The sequence below is a fragment of the Terrapene carolina genome, unplaced genomic scaffold (assembly GCF_002925995.2).
Source record: "Terrapene carolina triunguis isolate 2854851 unplaced genomic scaffold, T_m_triunguis-2.0 Scaffold558, whole genome shotgun sequence".
Taxonomy (NCBI): Eukaryota; Metazoa; Chordata; order Testudines; family Emydidae; genus Terrapene; species Terrapene triunguis.
The window spans coordinates 191,618-207,359 of record NW_020664909.1 but is presented as its reverse complement, the minus strand read 5'-3'; the positions used below and the strand labels follow the sequence as shown (position 1 = coordinate 207,359).

The 15,742-nt window shown below is 44.9% G+C and overlaps 1 protein-coding gene across 1 annotated transcript in view; it reads right to left on the bottom strand.

Moving 5' to 3' along the window:
* NME7 (NME/NM23 family member 7) overlaps window positions 1-15,742 on the bottom strand; it is a 189,803-nt gene that overhangs the window by 66,056 nt on the left and 108,005 nt on the right. Inside the window, exon 10 of the mRNA XM_026659006.2 lies at window positions 12,752-12,853. Coding sequence (XP_026514791.1) covers window positions 12,752-12,853 — 102 coding nt within the window. The remainder of the gene's footprint in view (window positions 1-12,751; window positions 12,854-15,742) is intronic.

Here is a 15,742-nt window from a genome sequence, read left to right as displayed (position 1 = left end):
CTGGGTCCCCCGCAACAGGCCCGGGTTCGGGGGGTTCGGGCCCGGGCACCAGAGCCGCAGCCGCTGAGCTTGGCCATCGGCCGCTTCCTCCCCCCGCGGCAGTGGGAGCTGCAGCAGCGGCTGCTCCCGAGTCCCGCTGCCCAGGTGGGGAGAACAGCCGCCACCTGGCCCCGCGGGCCGCCCCCCTACTCTCCCTACCGCCCGACTGAGTCCTGCCTGCGCTCGAGGCCAGGCCGGACTCTCACTCACCCTGGCCCCGCGCTTCCCCTGCGTCTCCGGGGCCTCCCTCCAGAGCTTGTGGAGGGAGGAGGAATGGTGAGCCTGGGGAAGAGGCGGGGATTTGGGGAGGAAGCCAATGGGGGAAGGAGGGGGCGGAGTTGGGGCGGGGGGGGGAGGGGCGCGAGCACTTCCGGGATCCGGAGTATTTGCTTGTTTGTTCAGTGTCCCAACCTAACATTGGTCGGGATGCGCGACAAACAAGGAAATATCGGGACAGTCCCGATAAAATCAGGACGTCTGGTCACCCTATATGAGTGTTCCCTGTAGCGTGCCCTGAAGCCTTCCAAACTCAGGTGCTGAAAAAGGGCAGGAAGCAGCAAGTTTCACAGATGTGGGCATTCAGCTAAGTATGCTGGCTGTCCTCTAGAGTTTACACTCCGGGGCCAAAAGTAAGAATTCCCCAGCCATTCTTAACCATTCATGATGGGACATAAGAGGAGAAGCAGACTCTCAGGAAGCTGCCCCTCTGACCATTTAGGGCTTTAGAGAACATAACTGGCACCTTGAATTGCACTGAGAAACCACATGACCAGTGCAAAGCACAAGTGTTATATGCTCATGCTGACCCAGCACACTTAGGAAACAGGCAGCAACATCCTGCACAAGCTGAAGCTTCCAGGTGGTTTTCAAGGGCAGTTCCAAGCAAAACATATACAGTAGTCCAGGCTGGAGGAGACAAAAGCATGGATATCTATGGATATTAGAGAGGAAAGATGGTCTTGTGGTTAAGACACACTGGACAGAGACTTGAGAGATGTGGGTTCATGTCCCAGCCCTACCACAGACCTCCTGTGCAACCTTGGACAAGTCACTTTATCTCTCGGTGACTCAGTTTCCCATCTGTAAAATGGGAATAATATTTCCTTTCTCCCACCATTTGTCGGTATTGTCTATTTAGACTGTAAACTCTTTGGGGGCAGGAACCATTTCTTACTACATGTACATACAGTACTCAGTTTAACAGAGTCCTGATCTTCACTGAGGCATCTTGACAATACCATAGTACAATTAATAAATATCTGTGGTAAGCAAGGGCACCAGAAGGACTGCAAAAGGAGGGGTGGGGGAGAAGAGCAAGAAACCCAAACAGGCCAAATTTGTCCATGTTTCCACTTTTTGTAGGATTCCTTTATGATGTTCAGGTAATTAAAGAGCTCCTCATGGAGCCATATTGGCCTCATACTATTCTTCATATCTTTCCTTTATGCTTATGACCAGCAAAAAAGCTATAGAGGTTTGTGCTCCTTGGGGTGGAACTACCAGTGTTTTCCTGACATAGACAAACCAAAACTAGTAAGGGGAAACTGTTGCTTTTGAAGAGCAAAGGGTTACAAAGGGTCAAGAGCAGGGTGACACAGTGGGAATTTTCTGTAACATTTTTATGAATCCTAGCCATGCCTCAGTTTCCCTCTGTACATTGCATTGCTACCCAGTGGGTGCAAAAAGGTTAGCACTGCTCGTGGAACAGGGCAAGAGACCAGAGGTGTCGTCTGTGTCACCCAGCTCCCGGGGGGGTCGGGGGAGGAATGAGTAGAGTCATTAAAAAACTGGCTCAAAACAGAGGGTCAAGCAAGACAAAGGTGACCCAACCACTGAACAATCAACACCTAATGGGGGAAACCCCAGCAAGCGAGATTTGTGAACTGAGCTGGAGAACAAGGTGTCAGGTGACCAGAAGAAGGAGAGCATTTTTGGAGGGACTCAGGAGCCCAGACCAGAGGAGACAAAGGGGGGCAGGGGGAAAGAGCTAGAGTTGTAGTCCATTAAAACATGTCTGGCTCTACGGCTTAATTTTTGCCTCTCTGTGCTAACCTAAGGACTTTCAGATTCTGTACCCAGGTGACTAATAAATTGTTACCTTGTTCAGAAAAAACTGCCGGTGTCATTGCAAATACTCACTGAGAATATTGCGCCCTGAAGGGGTATAGTACTAGCCTCCCGCAGGAGTCTGATTCAGCTGGATTCACTGCAGGGAGCCATGGTGAGAAACAGGGATTGCTGGTGCTGGAGTCTTGGAGGCCAGGGGCCTGCCTCTGTGGAACTGTGTAGGTCTGTGGGGCCTGGAACACTAAAGGGGTCATTCCCAGGAGATTGGGTATAGATTGGGGCATAGACCAGTCCCTGTGACTTCATGACAAGCAGAAATTAAGAACTATGTGTCTGTTAAATTCCTGTGGTTGGCAATGTCTCTTTAGTGGCTTCCTGTTACAGTTCCATCCCCATGTTCTGAGGTTATTTATTCTCAGTCTGGGAGAATTTTCATGCTATCAAAGCAAGGAAATGAGTCAGGTAATCTGGGGTTCTACTCCCAGCTCTGTCATGGACTTGCTGTCACTTAACTCCTCTGTGATGTACTGTGTCTATTCACGACGTTTTTCCATACACGTAGGATAGCCATATATAGTACTTTCAGCACAAATGGCTTATTTTAGATTAAGAAAAACAGAAAAAAAGACCAAAACGAAAGCCTCCATGAAAGCCTGGTATGTATCTTTGGTGCAACATGCTGCATCAACTCAGTATCCTAGAGTGGCAGCTGTCTTGCATGACAAATATTTAAAGGTGCAGTATATGGGAAACAAAATCACAAGTTACACAGTTACATGCACCACAGTCACAAAGCCTGCTCTCATTTATATAACTTTTTGAGCACTTACCACTATAGGTGCTGGAGACGGCGGGAGGGAGAGGGGGGCAGGACACCAAAGGATAGTTTCTCCTCTACTTTTTAAATGGGGGTGGAGGGTGGCATGCCTCCTGGCATGACAAAAGGGCAGCCAGGCCAAATTTCAGTGAGTGTGTGGCATTGTGACCTGGTTTCGAATTTAAAATGACCCTGACAAATTGGAGAATTGGTCTGAAATCAACAAGATGAAATTCAATAAAGACAAGTGCTGAGTGCTTCACTTAGGAAGGAAAAATCAAATGCACAAACATAAAATGGGGAGTAACTGGCTAGCTGGTAGTACTCCTGAAAAGGATCTATGGGCTATAGTGGACCTCTAAATAATTATTAGCCAACAATATGATGTGGTTGCAAAAAAAGGGTAATATAATTCTTGGATGTATTAATAAGAGTTTTGCATGTAAAATATGGGAGGTAATTGTCCCTCTCTACTCAGCACTAGTGAGGCCTCAGCTGGAGTACTGTGTCTAGTTCTGGGTGCCACGCTGTAGGAAAGATGTGGACAAATTGAAGAGTCCAGAAAAGAGCAACAAAAATGATAAAAAGTTTTCTGGCCTAAGTGGAAAGATTAAAAAACTGGGCATTTTTAATCTAGGGAAAAGGAGACTGAAGAGGGATCTGATAGTCCTTATCGTTAAGGACTGTTATACAGAGGACTGTGATCAATTGTTCTCTATGTCCACTGAAGGTAGGACAAGAAGTAATGGGCTTAATCTGCAGCAAGGCAGAGCTGGAAAGTGTTTTCTAATATCTAACCTGGACTCAAATCAGACGTCAAGAATTATAACATTCAAAAACTTTCAAAAACCAGTCGGAGAACACTTCAACCTCCCTGGACACTCAATTACAGACCTAAAAGTTGCAATTCTTCAACAAAAAAACTTCAAAAGCAGATTCCAACAAGAAACTGCAGAACTGGAATTAATTTGCAAACTGGACACCATTAAATCAGGCTTGAATAAAGACTGGAAGTGGATGGGTCATTACACAAACTAAAAACTATTTCCCCATGCTAATTTTCCCCCTACTGTTACTCACACCTTCTTGTCAACTTTTTAAAATGGGCCATACTGATTATCACTACAAAAGATTTTTTTTCTCCTGCTGATAATAGCCCACCTTAATTGATTAGTCTCGTTAGAGTTGGTATGGCAACCCCCATTTTTTCATGTTCTCTGTATGTGTGTGTGTATATCTATCTTCCTACTGTATTTTCCACTGCATGCATCTGATGAAGTGGGTTTTAGCCTATGAAAGCTTGTGCCCAAATAAATTTGTTAGTCTCTAAGGTGCCACAAGTACTCCTCGTTGTTTTTGCTGATACAGACTAACACGGCTACCACTCTGAAAGTTATAATAGTGTTTGACAGTGACTTGCAAATAGAAAATGTTCTGCAAGCCAACTGTTAAATTCTGTTTTCTTTTTGCAAATTGATTCTTTATTACAGTTTGAGACATGATGGGTTAACTCAGTTTATACAGCATTTCAGAGACACTATATACTGTAATCTAATGGAAACAAGATTCAGGCAAGTGACATGGCTGCATAATCAATGTATTCTATTGGTACCAGTGGCAAGAGGACAAAGTTAAGGTCTACCCTAACCTGCCTCCAAATTACAATTCTTTGTGCATCAGAACAACATTAACAGATAAATGAAATGGTATAACTACATCCAGGATTATAAAAAATAAGTTTCAAATTTGGGTGTCTAAAGTTAAGAGGGCAGGGTTTTTAAAGTGCCTATGTGATTTAGGCACACCAATCTTCAATGGGACTTGTGCTTTCAGGTCACCTAGACACTTCTGAAAATCCCATCCATAATTCATATTCAGGCACCTACATAAAAATGCCTTATTTTTCATATGTGCTCAAAGTCCAAACTTCCAACAAATTCAATGGGTGCTGAGTGCCTCTGGAAAAAAAAAATCAGGATTTTTATTTAGATGCCCAAATATGGACTTGGTTCCCAACTTTATGCACCTATCTTAGAAAATCTAGGTTATAATTTTAACAGCATGAAGAAAAAATATTAAAATTGGCATTGTAATGAACTTGCTGGCCTCTGATTGGGCAACTCACTAGTCCCCTAGAACAAGCAGAAGGGAAAAGATTGGGCTATTTGTCATTCTAGGAGCTGCAGAATCACATTTCAGTATCCATAGATGGCAACCTGTTACCTAGCATGACCAAGAAGTGACAGAAGATCAGACTCAAGGAGACAGACAGAGGGTTGGACTGTGATAGCAGTTGGTTCAGGCAATAGCCTGGCAATTGACTGTGAAGGAAAACCCTAAGTAGAGCAGTCCAAACAGACAATGAGAGGCAAACACTGCAGCTGGCTGGCAGGAGAACAAGGAAAGGCCCCTAACGAGACCACTGATGGGGGAACTGAACCCTGGCCAGTGGGTTCCACAGGCCAATAATTAATTGCCCTCTAACAGAAGAATGGGCTAGCAGGAGCACCCTAAATACTAGGTCTGAAAGGGAAGAGGATATCCTTGTGCCTCTCTACTTGATTGCCTCCTACAGGTGGATTTACAAACTACTGTGATTATTTTTAAATTGTCATTTGTCTAAGACGGGGTAGGCAACCTATGGCACGTGTGCCGAAGGCGGCACACGAGCTGATTTTCAGTGGCACTCATACTGCCCGGGTCCTGGCCACCGGTCTGGGGGGCTCTGCATTTTAATTTAATTTTAAATGAAGCTTCTTAAACATTTTAAAAACTTTATTTACTTTACATACAACAATAGTTTAGTTATATATTATAGACTTATAGAAAGAGACCTTCTAAAAACGTTAATGTATTACTGGCACGCAAAACCTTAAATTAGAGTGAATAAATGAAGACTCGGCACACCACTTCTGAAAGGTTGCTGACCCCTGGTCTAAGACATTGTAACAAAGGTATCTGCACCTTTTTCCCTTTGCCAGCTCTAGCAACGACTCACCGGTTATTTACCAGATATGGGCAAAAATCTGTAGAACCTAGTTCCTGGAGTGCAGACTGTACTTCATTCCCTGTAACTGCATTTCCCTCCACGCTACCAAATATTTACAAGGGACTGTTGTATCACAGCACTCCCAGTGATCCCTACAGTTAGGTCAGTTACAGTGGGTTGGTTTTAGCCCAGTTCCTTGTAGACAAATACCTATATCACAAAATCCACTAAAATCTTTGGCAATGCTGTCCCAGCATACAGACTACGCTAGTATACAACAACAAAACAGCTCAAAACAGCAAGTTTTCTGTCTGAAATCTTCCCCTCTGGCAACAAGAAATTCTTTTTACAATGAGAGAGTCTTTCCTTTGCAGAAGTTTACTCACTTGAAGTGTTGCCAAAAATAATCCAGTCACAGCAAATGGCATACATTTCATTCCAGTTTTAGCATTGTGCACAAATTACTGGTTTTGTGCATTTAGAGCTGTTCCTACCTTTTCTATGTTGGGGACCAAAGAAAGTTAATCACTTGTCCTCACTCCTCCTCACCCCCAGAGTTTGGGGGCTCAGACAAAATGAGACTGAGGTCCAAACAACAATCTCATTTTGATTTTGTGAAACCCAGGCCACATGTGTTTTTGTCCACCACTACTGATGTCATATAATTCAAAGGCCAGTAGTCTGACCTCGTGATATCACTGGCCACTGACACCACCCAGCACCTGCACGCTAACCCAGCAACCGAAATGAGACCTAAATATTACAGCCCATAGAAGACTAGACTATTATATGCCACAGGCAGAGAATGTGCGTGACTGGACACCATTCTGGATGCCTACGCCAGGCTCAGGGAGATGTTATAATTAGGGTCTTTAAGACCCACTTTAAAAATGTGAATTGCCACATTTGTAGTAATTATTACATTCGTTACCTATCAGAGAGACAATTTGCCACGTATAAACGAAGGCAACATCCATATGGGTCACAGTCCAATGCCTTTACTCACCTTGAGTAGCACCTTACTTCAAGAGCTGTCTCATTGACTTCAAATGAGACAACTAGTGGAGTAAGGGACTATTCAACATGAGCAAAGGTGGCACAATCTGGCCCTTTATGTTTTGTGCCATAATTCCAGACTTTGCCCTTGTCTTGGTTTATAGCAGGTTATATTTTTATATCAGGAGGCAGTGCATCAGATATGAACATGTGTGCACAACATGCCACAGCGCATTGTTAACATTAGTAGTTAACAACATGCTGCATAAAATGCTTGATTGGCTGTTCTCAAATGCCTTTAAACTTTGGTATTTATATAATCAAACTTCTTCACACATGTTAAGGTCACTAGACTTCATAAATCAGAGTCAATTTAGGTCCTTCTGTCCTGAGTCTGTCAAAGGACATTGGCACTGTCCCAGGATTTTATCTCCTGGACAGCAGTGCTGATTGAAAGTTACCACAGTAAGTTTAAACAAAAAACATCTAATTGATCTGAAACATAATAACTAAATGTGAAAGGTGCATTTATATGAGAGAATGAGAAAAACACTTAAATCTTTCCCAGTCAACAAATGTTAAAATAAAAAAAAATGTTATTTTCACATCAAAACTGAAACACCACATTGAACAGAAAACGAAATCTAAAGTAATGAAGCTTGAAACTAACTCTTCAAGATAATTGAACCGTATAGGACAAAACCAGATTTTTTTATTTTATACACACACACACACACACACACATGAACTCAGGTATCTGAATGACAATGTACTATACATGGGACACTTTAAATATTTACCCGCTCTTTAAGCACTAAAATATCAGCTCATGAAGCTCTAAGACTCTACATAACCTTGTTAGACAGGAAATTGCTTTTCTGGTTTCTACTACCACTACCCGAGGCAGACATTGCAACCACAATGTTTAGTCGGTAGCTTCCCTGACTATGTAGATTGGGGATGATAAAAATGTGATACTTTAACCACGTTTTGTCAAGGACAAGCTGCAAACATTATCTAACTAGACAGATAAATTGTAAGCAAAGACACTCCTGAAAGCAACTCTGTCCCTGTGCATTTATACTGTATGTGGATAAGGAATTGATTTAAGGTGATTCTTATAACAAACAGTGGAGATGGAAGTACACAACTTATCTAACATACCATTAAAGCAAGCAATCTGAAGCCAATGTCCAAAACCTAAGACATCTGTTTCTAATGCATGTAGAATCATGCTTATTTTCACTCTACACATAGTGTTGCTACCAGGTAAAAAGGAACCACACAAACAAATATCCAAGATGATCCAATGGTTAGAGCACTAGCTTGGGACTCAGGAGACTAGGATTCAATTCCCTGCTCAGCTACAGGTTTCTGGTGTGTCTTTGGGGAAATCAACTAGTCTCTCTGTGCCTCACTTCCCCGTCTGTAAAATGGGGATAACAACACTTCCCTACCTCACAGGAGTGTTGTGAGGATGAATACATTAAAGATTGTGACTCACTCAGGTACTATGGCAATGGAAGCTATGTGAAGACCTTAGATAAATAGTTTCATAGAGCTTCAGGCCAGAAGAAATCATTAGATCATCTAGTCTGACCTCCTGTATATCACATGCCATTAAATTCCACCTAAATTGAGCCTAATGACTTCAGTTAAACCAAAACATTTTACTCCTCAGGAAAGTATACTGATGTGTACCACAGGCAGAGAAAAGGAAAGACTGAGGCACAACCAATGCCCGAAGCCCTATGACGGCCAGGAATTGAGTAGATGAAATATACCCAGATGATCCTAGCAGACAATTCACAACCCACACTGTAGAGGAAGATGAAACATAGCCAAGGTCCCTGACAATCTAACCTGGGGAAATTCCTTTCTGATCCCAAATCTGGCAATCAGTTAGATCCTGAGCATGTGAGCAAGACACACCAGCCAGCCATCTAAAACAGAGGATTTTCTGTACCGCCTCATACCACTGGCCTAGCCCACCCTCACTAGCCATGGCAGAGCTCTGATGTTTTAGAGGAAGGAGAATGGGGGGGGGGGGCAACAACAAAACTCAAAACCCAGAGATTATAATTGTGCACTGGGGCAAAAAATTCCTTCCTAACCTCTGCTCGAAGCCCTGAAACAGGAGATTCCATTATAACCATTATCATCATACAGAACTACAAGTGTTATGAGCATGTTGGATTTATCTTTAATAACTTTAAGACTGCTAGTTTGTGGATACCTTCCAGTATCAGCAGTATCATGCCAAGGGTTAAACAAAACCAGCATAAACATGAAAAACAAAAACAAAATAAAATGACAACCCCAATCTTTCGAAGAGTTCAAGTGATCAGAAACCTGCCGTTAATGGCATTTGGGATAACCACAGGAGCAGTATACTGTGTGAATTGCTATTGAGAGAAGTGACTGACCTTCATTTAAATATAGGTCAAATAACTGGGCTTATGCTCTGCTCATACTAGAGTAACAGAGTACAAGAAATGGAACATTTAACATGGCCAAATGGAAAAGTAATTAGAAATTAGCAAAAATATTTGAATAATTCCCCCAATATTTGCCTTCTCTAATGTTAAATGTGAATCTACAGAGCAATAAACTCTAAAGAACTTGTTCTCTTTTCAAGTGTAAATCTATAAAATACTGAGCATTGGAAACTGCCAAATTACAACTAAAACATCATACCATAATATTAAAATACAAAGCCCTGACTGCACTGCCTAGGGACTGTCATTTTGTCTTCTGGATGCTCTCTGGTGTCTTTTTGTCTGCACCTTATTGTCTGGTTAGTCAAAAACGGGATAGGGACTGTCTCTACCTCTCTGTTCTGTACAGCATCATGTACATTGATGGCACACAAATAAATACATAATAAAGCCTATAACAATAATCATATTACAAGCAGGGCTACAGAATGCAAGCTTTTTGTTTCCTACAATGAACATGGGGACTCAGGGTATGTCTACACTGCAATGTAAGCCCAGGCATAGACGACTCATACAGTAACTCCTCACTTAACGTCCTCCCGCTTAACGTTGTTTCAAAGTTACGTCGCTGCTCCATTAGGGAACATACTCGTTTAAAGTTGTGCAATGCTCCCTTATAACGTCGTTTGGCTGACTTTACAAGGGAGCATTGCACAAGTTCCTCTTCTCCGCCTCCTCCCCCTCCCTTTCTCCCTCCCTCCCAGCGCTTCCCCTGCCGCCAAACAGCTGTTTGGCGGTGCTTAGGAGTTTCTGGGAGGGAGGGAGGGAGCCAGCGAGCGAGTGGGGAAGCTGCCCCGCCCCCGCCCTCCCCCGGCAGGCAGGGCCACCCAGAACGCAGGGGCTTTAAGGGCTGCAGGGCTCTGGGCTAAGGGGGCCCCGGCCTGCAGCTCTAAAGCCCCTTTTGGAATGCGGCCCTGCGAGCACAGGCCGGATGACTCAGGAGGAGCAGGGACAGCCGCGCAGCCAGCGGCCTGAGAGAAGTGGCGCTTTCCCCTTCAAAGCCGGCCAGAGAGAAGCAGCGCTTTGAAGGGGAAATCGTGGCTCCCAGAATCGCGGCCATGGGGGCGGTGCCGTGCTGCGCAGAGCCATCTGCACACCCCCTGCACCAAACAGGAGCTGCCCCAGGTAAGTGCTCTGCACCTCCTGCCTGCCCCAGCCCTGAGCCTCCTCCTGCACCCCACCCTGAGCACCGTCCCAGCCCCCACCCCCCGCCCTGAGCACCCTCCCGCACCCTACCTCCCTCCCAGACCCTGCACCCCCAGCCCTGAGCCCCAGGGGTAAGCCAGGGGCACCTCCCCACCACAGTACAGTACTGTACTGTACAGTATATAAAGCCTTTTGTCTGCCCGAAAAAAATTTCCTTGGAACCTAACCCCCCTCATTTACATTAAATCTCATGGGAAAATTGGATTAGTTTAGCATCGTTTCACTTAAAGTTGCATTTTTCAGGAACATAACTACAACGTTAAGTGAGGAGCTACTGTACCTCCTGATACTGGGGGGAACAATCTAAAGGGGGAGGACATGTGATTGTCCCATGTGTCTCCTCTGCCCAGCGACCTGCCCTCCCCCCGCCCGCCCAGCCCGGGGTCACCACACTCTCTCTGCCCCCCACAGTTACCTGTGGGTGGGAGGTGCTCTGTACTTCTCCTGCTGCACCTCCACCCCGGCACATTCGGCTGCTCTCCCTGGCAGTTGGGCCCGGGCGGGGAATGGGATGGAGCCGCTTCTCATGTGCTGAAGCTAGCTGCTCTGGGTCGCTGACTCTGTGCAGCTAAGTGGCTACCTGAGAGAGAGCCTGGCTAGGGAGGTGGCAGCGGTGAGCCACCCTGCCCGCCCAGGCTTGGCTACCAGGGACAGGGGTCGAGCAAACCAGAGTCCCCTCTCCCCCTGGCATGTTTCCAGCTCGCTCGGCCTCTGTTCCCGGCAGCCAGGCCTGGGCAGGCAGGGTGGCTCACTGCTGCCACCTCCCCAGCCAGGCTCTCAGGCAGCTGCTGCACTGCACAGAGCAGCGACCCAGAGCAGCTGGTGTGAGAAGTGGCTGGTCCTGCCCCTTCTGCTCCCCGCCTGCCAGGGACAGGGACTGAGCGTGCTGAGGGGCAGGCGCAGTGGGAGAAGGACAGAACTCCTCTCCCTCTACCCTTCTGCCCTCCAGGCCAAGCAGAAATCGGGCAGGGGCACTTGACCCCGCATGCCCCCATCTCACCTATGAGCCCAGGGTTAGTGGGACTTGAGTCAGCTGATTTGTATTAGATTGCGGCCATGGGGGCGGTGCCGCGCTGAGCATCTACGTTGTATTTTAACCCTATGTTAAGACTCTTCTAACCTTGGACTCTGACATCCACACTGCAGTGCACAGACCCAAGACAAAGTAACCACATCCCAGCATCCTCCCTTCCCCCCAGAATGTGGCTACTCTAGCCCTAGAACTGTGGTGCACTGTGGGAAAACTTTACTACCTGCCCTGCACATTACCAGGAAGCAGCACTCTTTGCAAAAGGATTGATCGGTTCACTCTCCATTGCAAATCCAGGAGACTCTCTGATAGTGTGCTTGCAGATCAGTGATCAGAAGAGAATGGGTTAATGCTGACCTAAGCTGCTGCCATTTGCAAAGGGCTTCTGTTTTCAGCAGAGTGGGGACTGCAGATTGTTAGGACAGAGAGGACTAAGGAAGTTGTTCCATGGAACTGTGGGATACTTCTGGCTGACACCAGGGACCCAAATCAAGCGGGGCCGCATCTACAATGCAAAGCAAAAGGGCTCAGACTCAGGTCTCGGCTTAACTCAAGCGCGGGCCTTCTAGCCCTGCAGAGTCCGGGGACCAAGCCCTGGATTAGTGCAATTGCAGTGTAGACACAAGGAGGGTTAGGCTTGAGCCCAGGCTCAAGCATGGGCTTACGTTGCAGTGTAGACATACCCCGAGAGTCTCCTCTCACCAGTTAAGATACCAGGGGATTGCCACAGACTTCAGTGGAGTAACACTGATTTACTCTGGCCTGAAAGGAGAATCAGCCCATTTTTTTTGTTAACTGTTGTAGTGCTTTGCCATCCAGTGAAAATTGATGAAAACAATTACCAAGATGACTTATCTTGACACTGTATTTTCACATAAGTATTCTTTTGGTAATTTTATTACTTTGTTTACCTAGGATCGGTGGATTACCTACAGTTTGAGACCACTGATCCACCTAGTCTAGTATCTGGCCTCAAGCAGTGGCCAATGGCTAAATGTTTCAAAGGAAAGTGAAAAACACATACACAGTAACAGAGCAATGCTGCAATGTTTAAGTTTGACATACAGAATATCACCTTTCAAATATTTCTCTTTAAACAAGTAACTTACAGGATCAGAAGGCCCACAGAAGTCTCTGAATACTTTTTGAGGATCAAGCTGCCTGATCTCTAGCGCTATACAAGGCCCTGAGCACAGTTCTGTAACCATCTCCTGGAAAAGGAAAAGATTAAAACAAATTTCAGTTTGTTAGTGTGTTATCGAGAGTTGTATTTCACATCAAAGTTGGATCCAAACACAAACAAGAAGAAATTATTAGGAAATGTTGGGGAAAACAGCAAGAAGAAATGGCAGAGGCTATAATCGGCATCCTTAGTTGAGAGAATTTACCCATATTTTGTTATTCAGGTTCACAACATGGAGGATAAGTTGGATCTCTAATTTCTTTAGGATGCCCAAGTACCAGCAGTTGCCAAAGTATGTTTATTTCTCTGCATTTAGCCTGAGGTTGCAACCTTTTCATTCCTCACATGGATCTTGCTACAGAGAGCCATAGCTTGGTCACCTTCAGACTAAGTTACTGCAACTTGCTGTACTTGGGTTTAAACCTGAAGAACATTTAGGCTATGTCTACAATGGCACTTTCGTTGCTAAAAAATTGTTGCTTAGGGGTGTGAAAAAAACACACCCCGCACGACAAAAGTTTTTGTGACAAAAAGCGCCGGTGTGGACAGCGCTTCGTCGGTGGGAGCCGCGCTCCCAGCGACGAAGCTACCACCCCTCATTAGAGGTGGTTTTATTTTGTAGCTGAGAGAGCGCTCTCCCGGCGATAAAGAGCGACCACACAGCGCACCTCACCGTTGTAAGGTGCGTAGTGTAGACATAGCCTTAGAATCTTCAGCTGGTTCAGAATGGAGCAACCTATTTACTTAGCAGCATTTCCCACAGGGGACACGATACACCTGACCTACGTAGTCTGTATAAACTAAGTTGTCAGTTTTAGCTGATAAAAACTTACATCATGCTTTAGGTCCTACCTCCCTTAGACACTGCCTCTTTCTTTAAGGAGAGTCTTAATTTGGGGAGGTGAGTTTTAACTATAGACACTGGTGCCAATTTGTAGTTTGCTAACAAGATTAATAGGGGTTCATATGATCATATGACCTCCCGCATAACAGACCATGGATTGTGTGTGCACCTAGAGCTCTGGGCAGACACTTTTTAAACAAATCAAATGAAAGGAATTGAAACTGATGGGGAAAAGGGGAGACAGGAACAGGAAATGGGCGAAGGTGGTGAGAACAGGCTAAGATGTCACCATTCTGGCATTCAGCAATGAGCTGCTCATAGGTCAACCCAGAGGCAAGCAGAGAACAAGAAAGTAAAGGGTAACAAGGAGATGAGGCATGTGGCTGAAAAACCTGGATCATGCCTATCCCAGCATGTAAGAATTAAGATTAAATGCGAAGAGAATTAAATTCAAATGCTATGTTTCCAGAATGAGAGCAACTTCCCAATGAGATCCCTTTTGAGATCACTGATGAAATCTGCCCCACTGAAGTCAATAGCATGCTCCCTTTGACATTAATGGGGCCAGGATTTCACCCCAGAACTTTTATTATAGGGTGTTCACAGGAAGACAAGCACTCAACAAGGGGTGAGATTATTCCAAATTCCTAGGTTGCGTTATGAGGCACAAGGTTGAAGAGCAGATGCCTTCAGCTATAGTGCGATGCTAGATGGTATTATTACTATGAAACAAGCTCTAGTGCAGCTGCTTCCAAAGTTCATTGGTTCATATACCACTTTCTTAAACAATGGCTGTGAAGTGAATGGATGGAACATCAAGCTCACCTACCACGGTTTGGGAATCCCTGCTCTAGCAGTACACAGCATAATGGCACATCCCAAAACGTGTAACTGTGTTTACAAAGTGATCATTTGTGGTTTGTTTTTTTCTAACAGTTATCTAAGGACTCCTGCCCTAGGCAGTTAGAGGAAACACCAGCAAAGCTGGAATCTTTGGCAACTATTTCAATTTCTCCTTTCATGAAGGACCATTTTATAGTTGTATGCCAAGCCCACGTCTGAATGACCGATGATGATCCCTAGGAAATGAGGACAAGACCTTTGAAAAGGAAGCTGGGATTTGCATATGAAACAGCTTCTGCCCTGATATTTCACCAGTCATGATGATTATTTTTAAGTCATTAAAAAAAATATTAAAAACAAACAAATACCACAACAGGATGGAAAGCCCTAGAGATTGGAGTCACATATATGGAGGTCATATCCTGACTTATGTCCTCCTCCTTCTTCCCTCCTTGCTCCTTTCAGTTGCCTAGCACTGGCACTACCTCATTGCTCTTGGTGGAAATGCCTTCTCTTACCATCTGGACTGGATTTCCTATATCTCTCTACCTCAGAGAAGACCAGACCTCCACCTGGGGAAATCCCATTTCCTTCACTTGAGTGCTCCAGGCACAGAGGGCTTGCAGGAGGTCTTGACTCAAAATTTTAGCTTCAAATCAGGGTGGATAAAAAAAAAAATTGGATTTTTTTAAATTAAATTGGATTTTTTTGAGGGAAAAACCTATCTAAAGATAAAGAAGGGTCTGGTGGCACCTTTAAGACTAACAGATTTATTTGGGCATAAGCTTTTGAGAGTAAAAAAACCCACTTCTTCAGATGCAAGGAGTGAAAATTACAGATACAGGCATAAATATACTGGCACATGAAGAGAAGGGAGTTACCTTACAAGTAGAGAACCAGTGTTGACAGGGTCAATTCAGTCAGGGTGGATGTGATCCACTCTCAATAACTGAGAAGGAGGTGTCAATACCCAGAGAGGGAAAATTGCTTTTGCAGTGAGCCAGCCACATAAACACCACCTTATTCTGGAAACCTACTGACCACTATACTTACCTACATGCCTCCAGCTTCCATCCAGGACACATCACACAATCCATTGTCTACAACCAAGCCCTAAGATACAACCGCATTTGCTCCAATCCCTCAGATAGAGACAAACACCTACAAGATCTTTATCAAGCATTCTTAAAACTACAATACCCACCTGGGGAAGTGAGGAAACAGATTGAC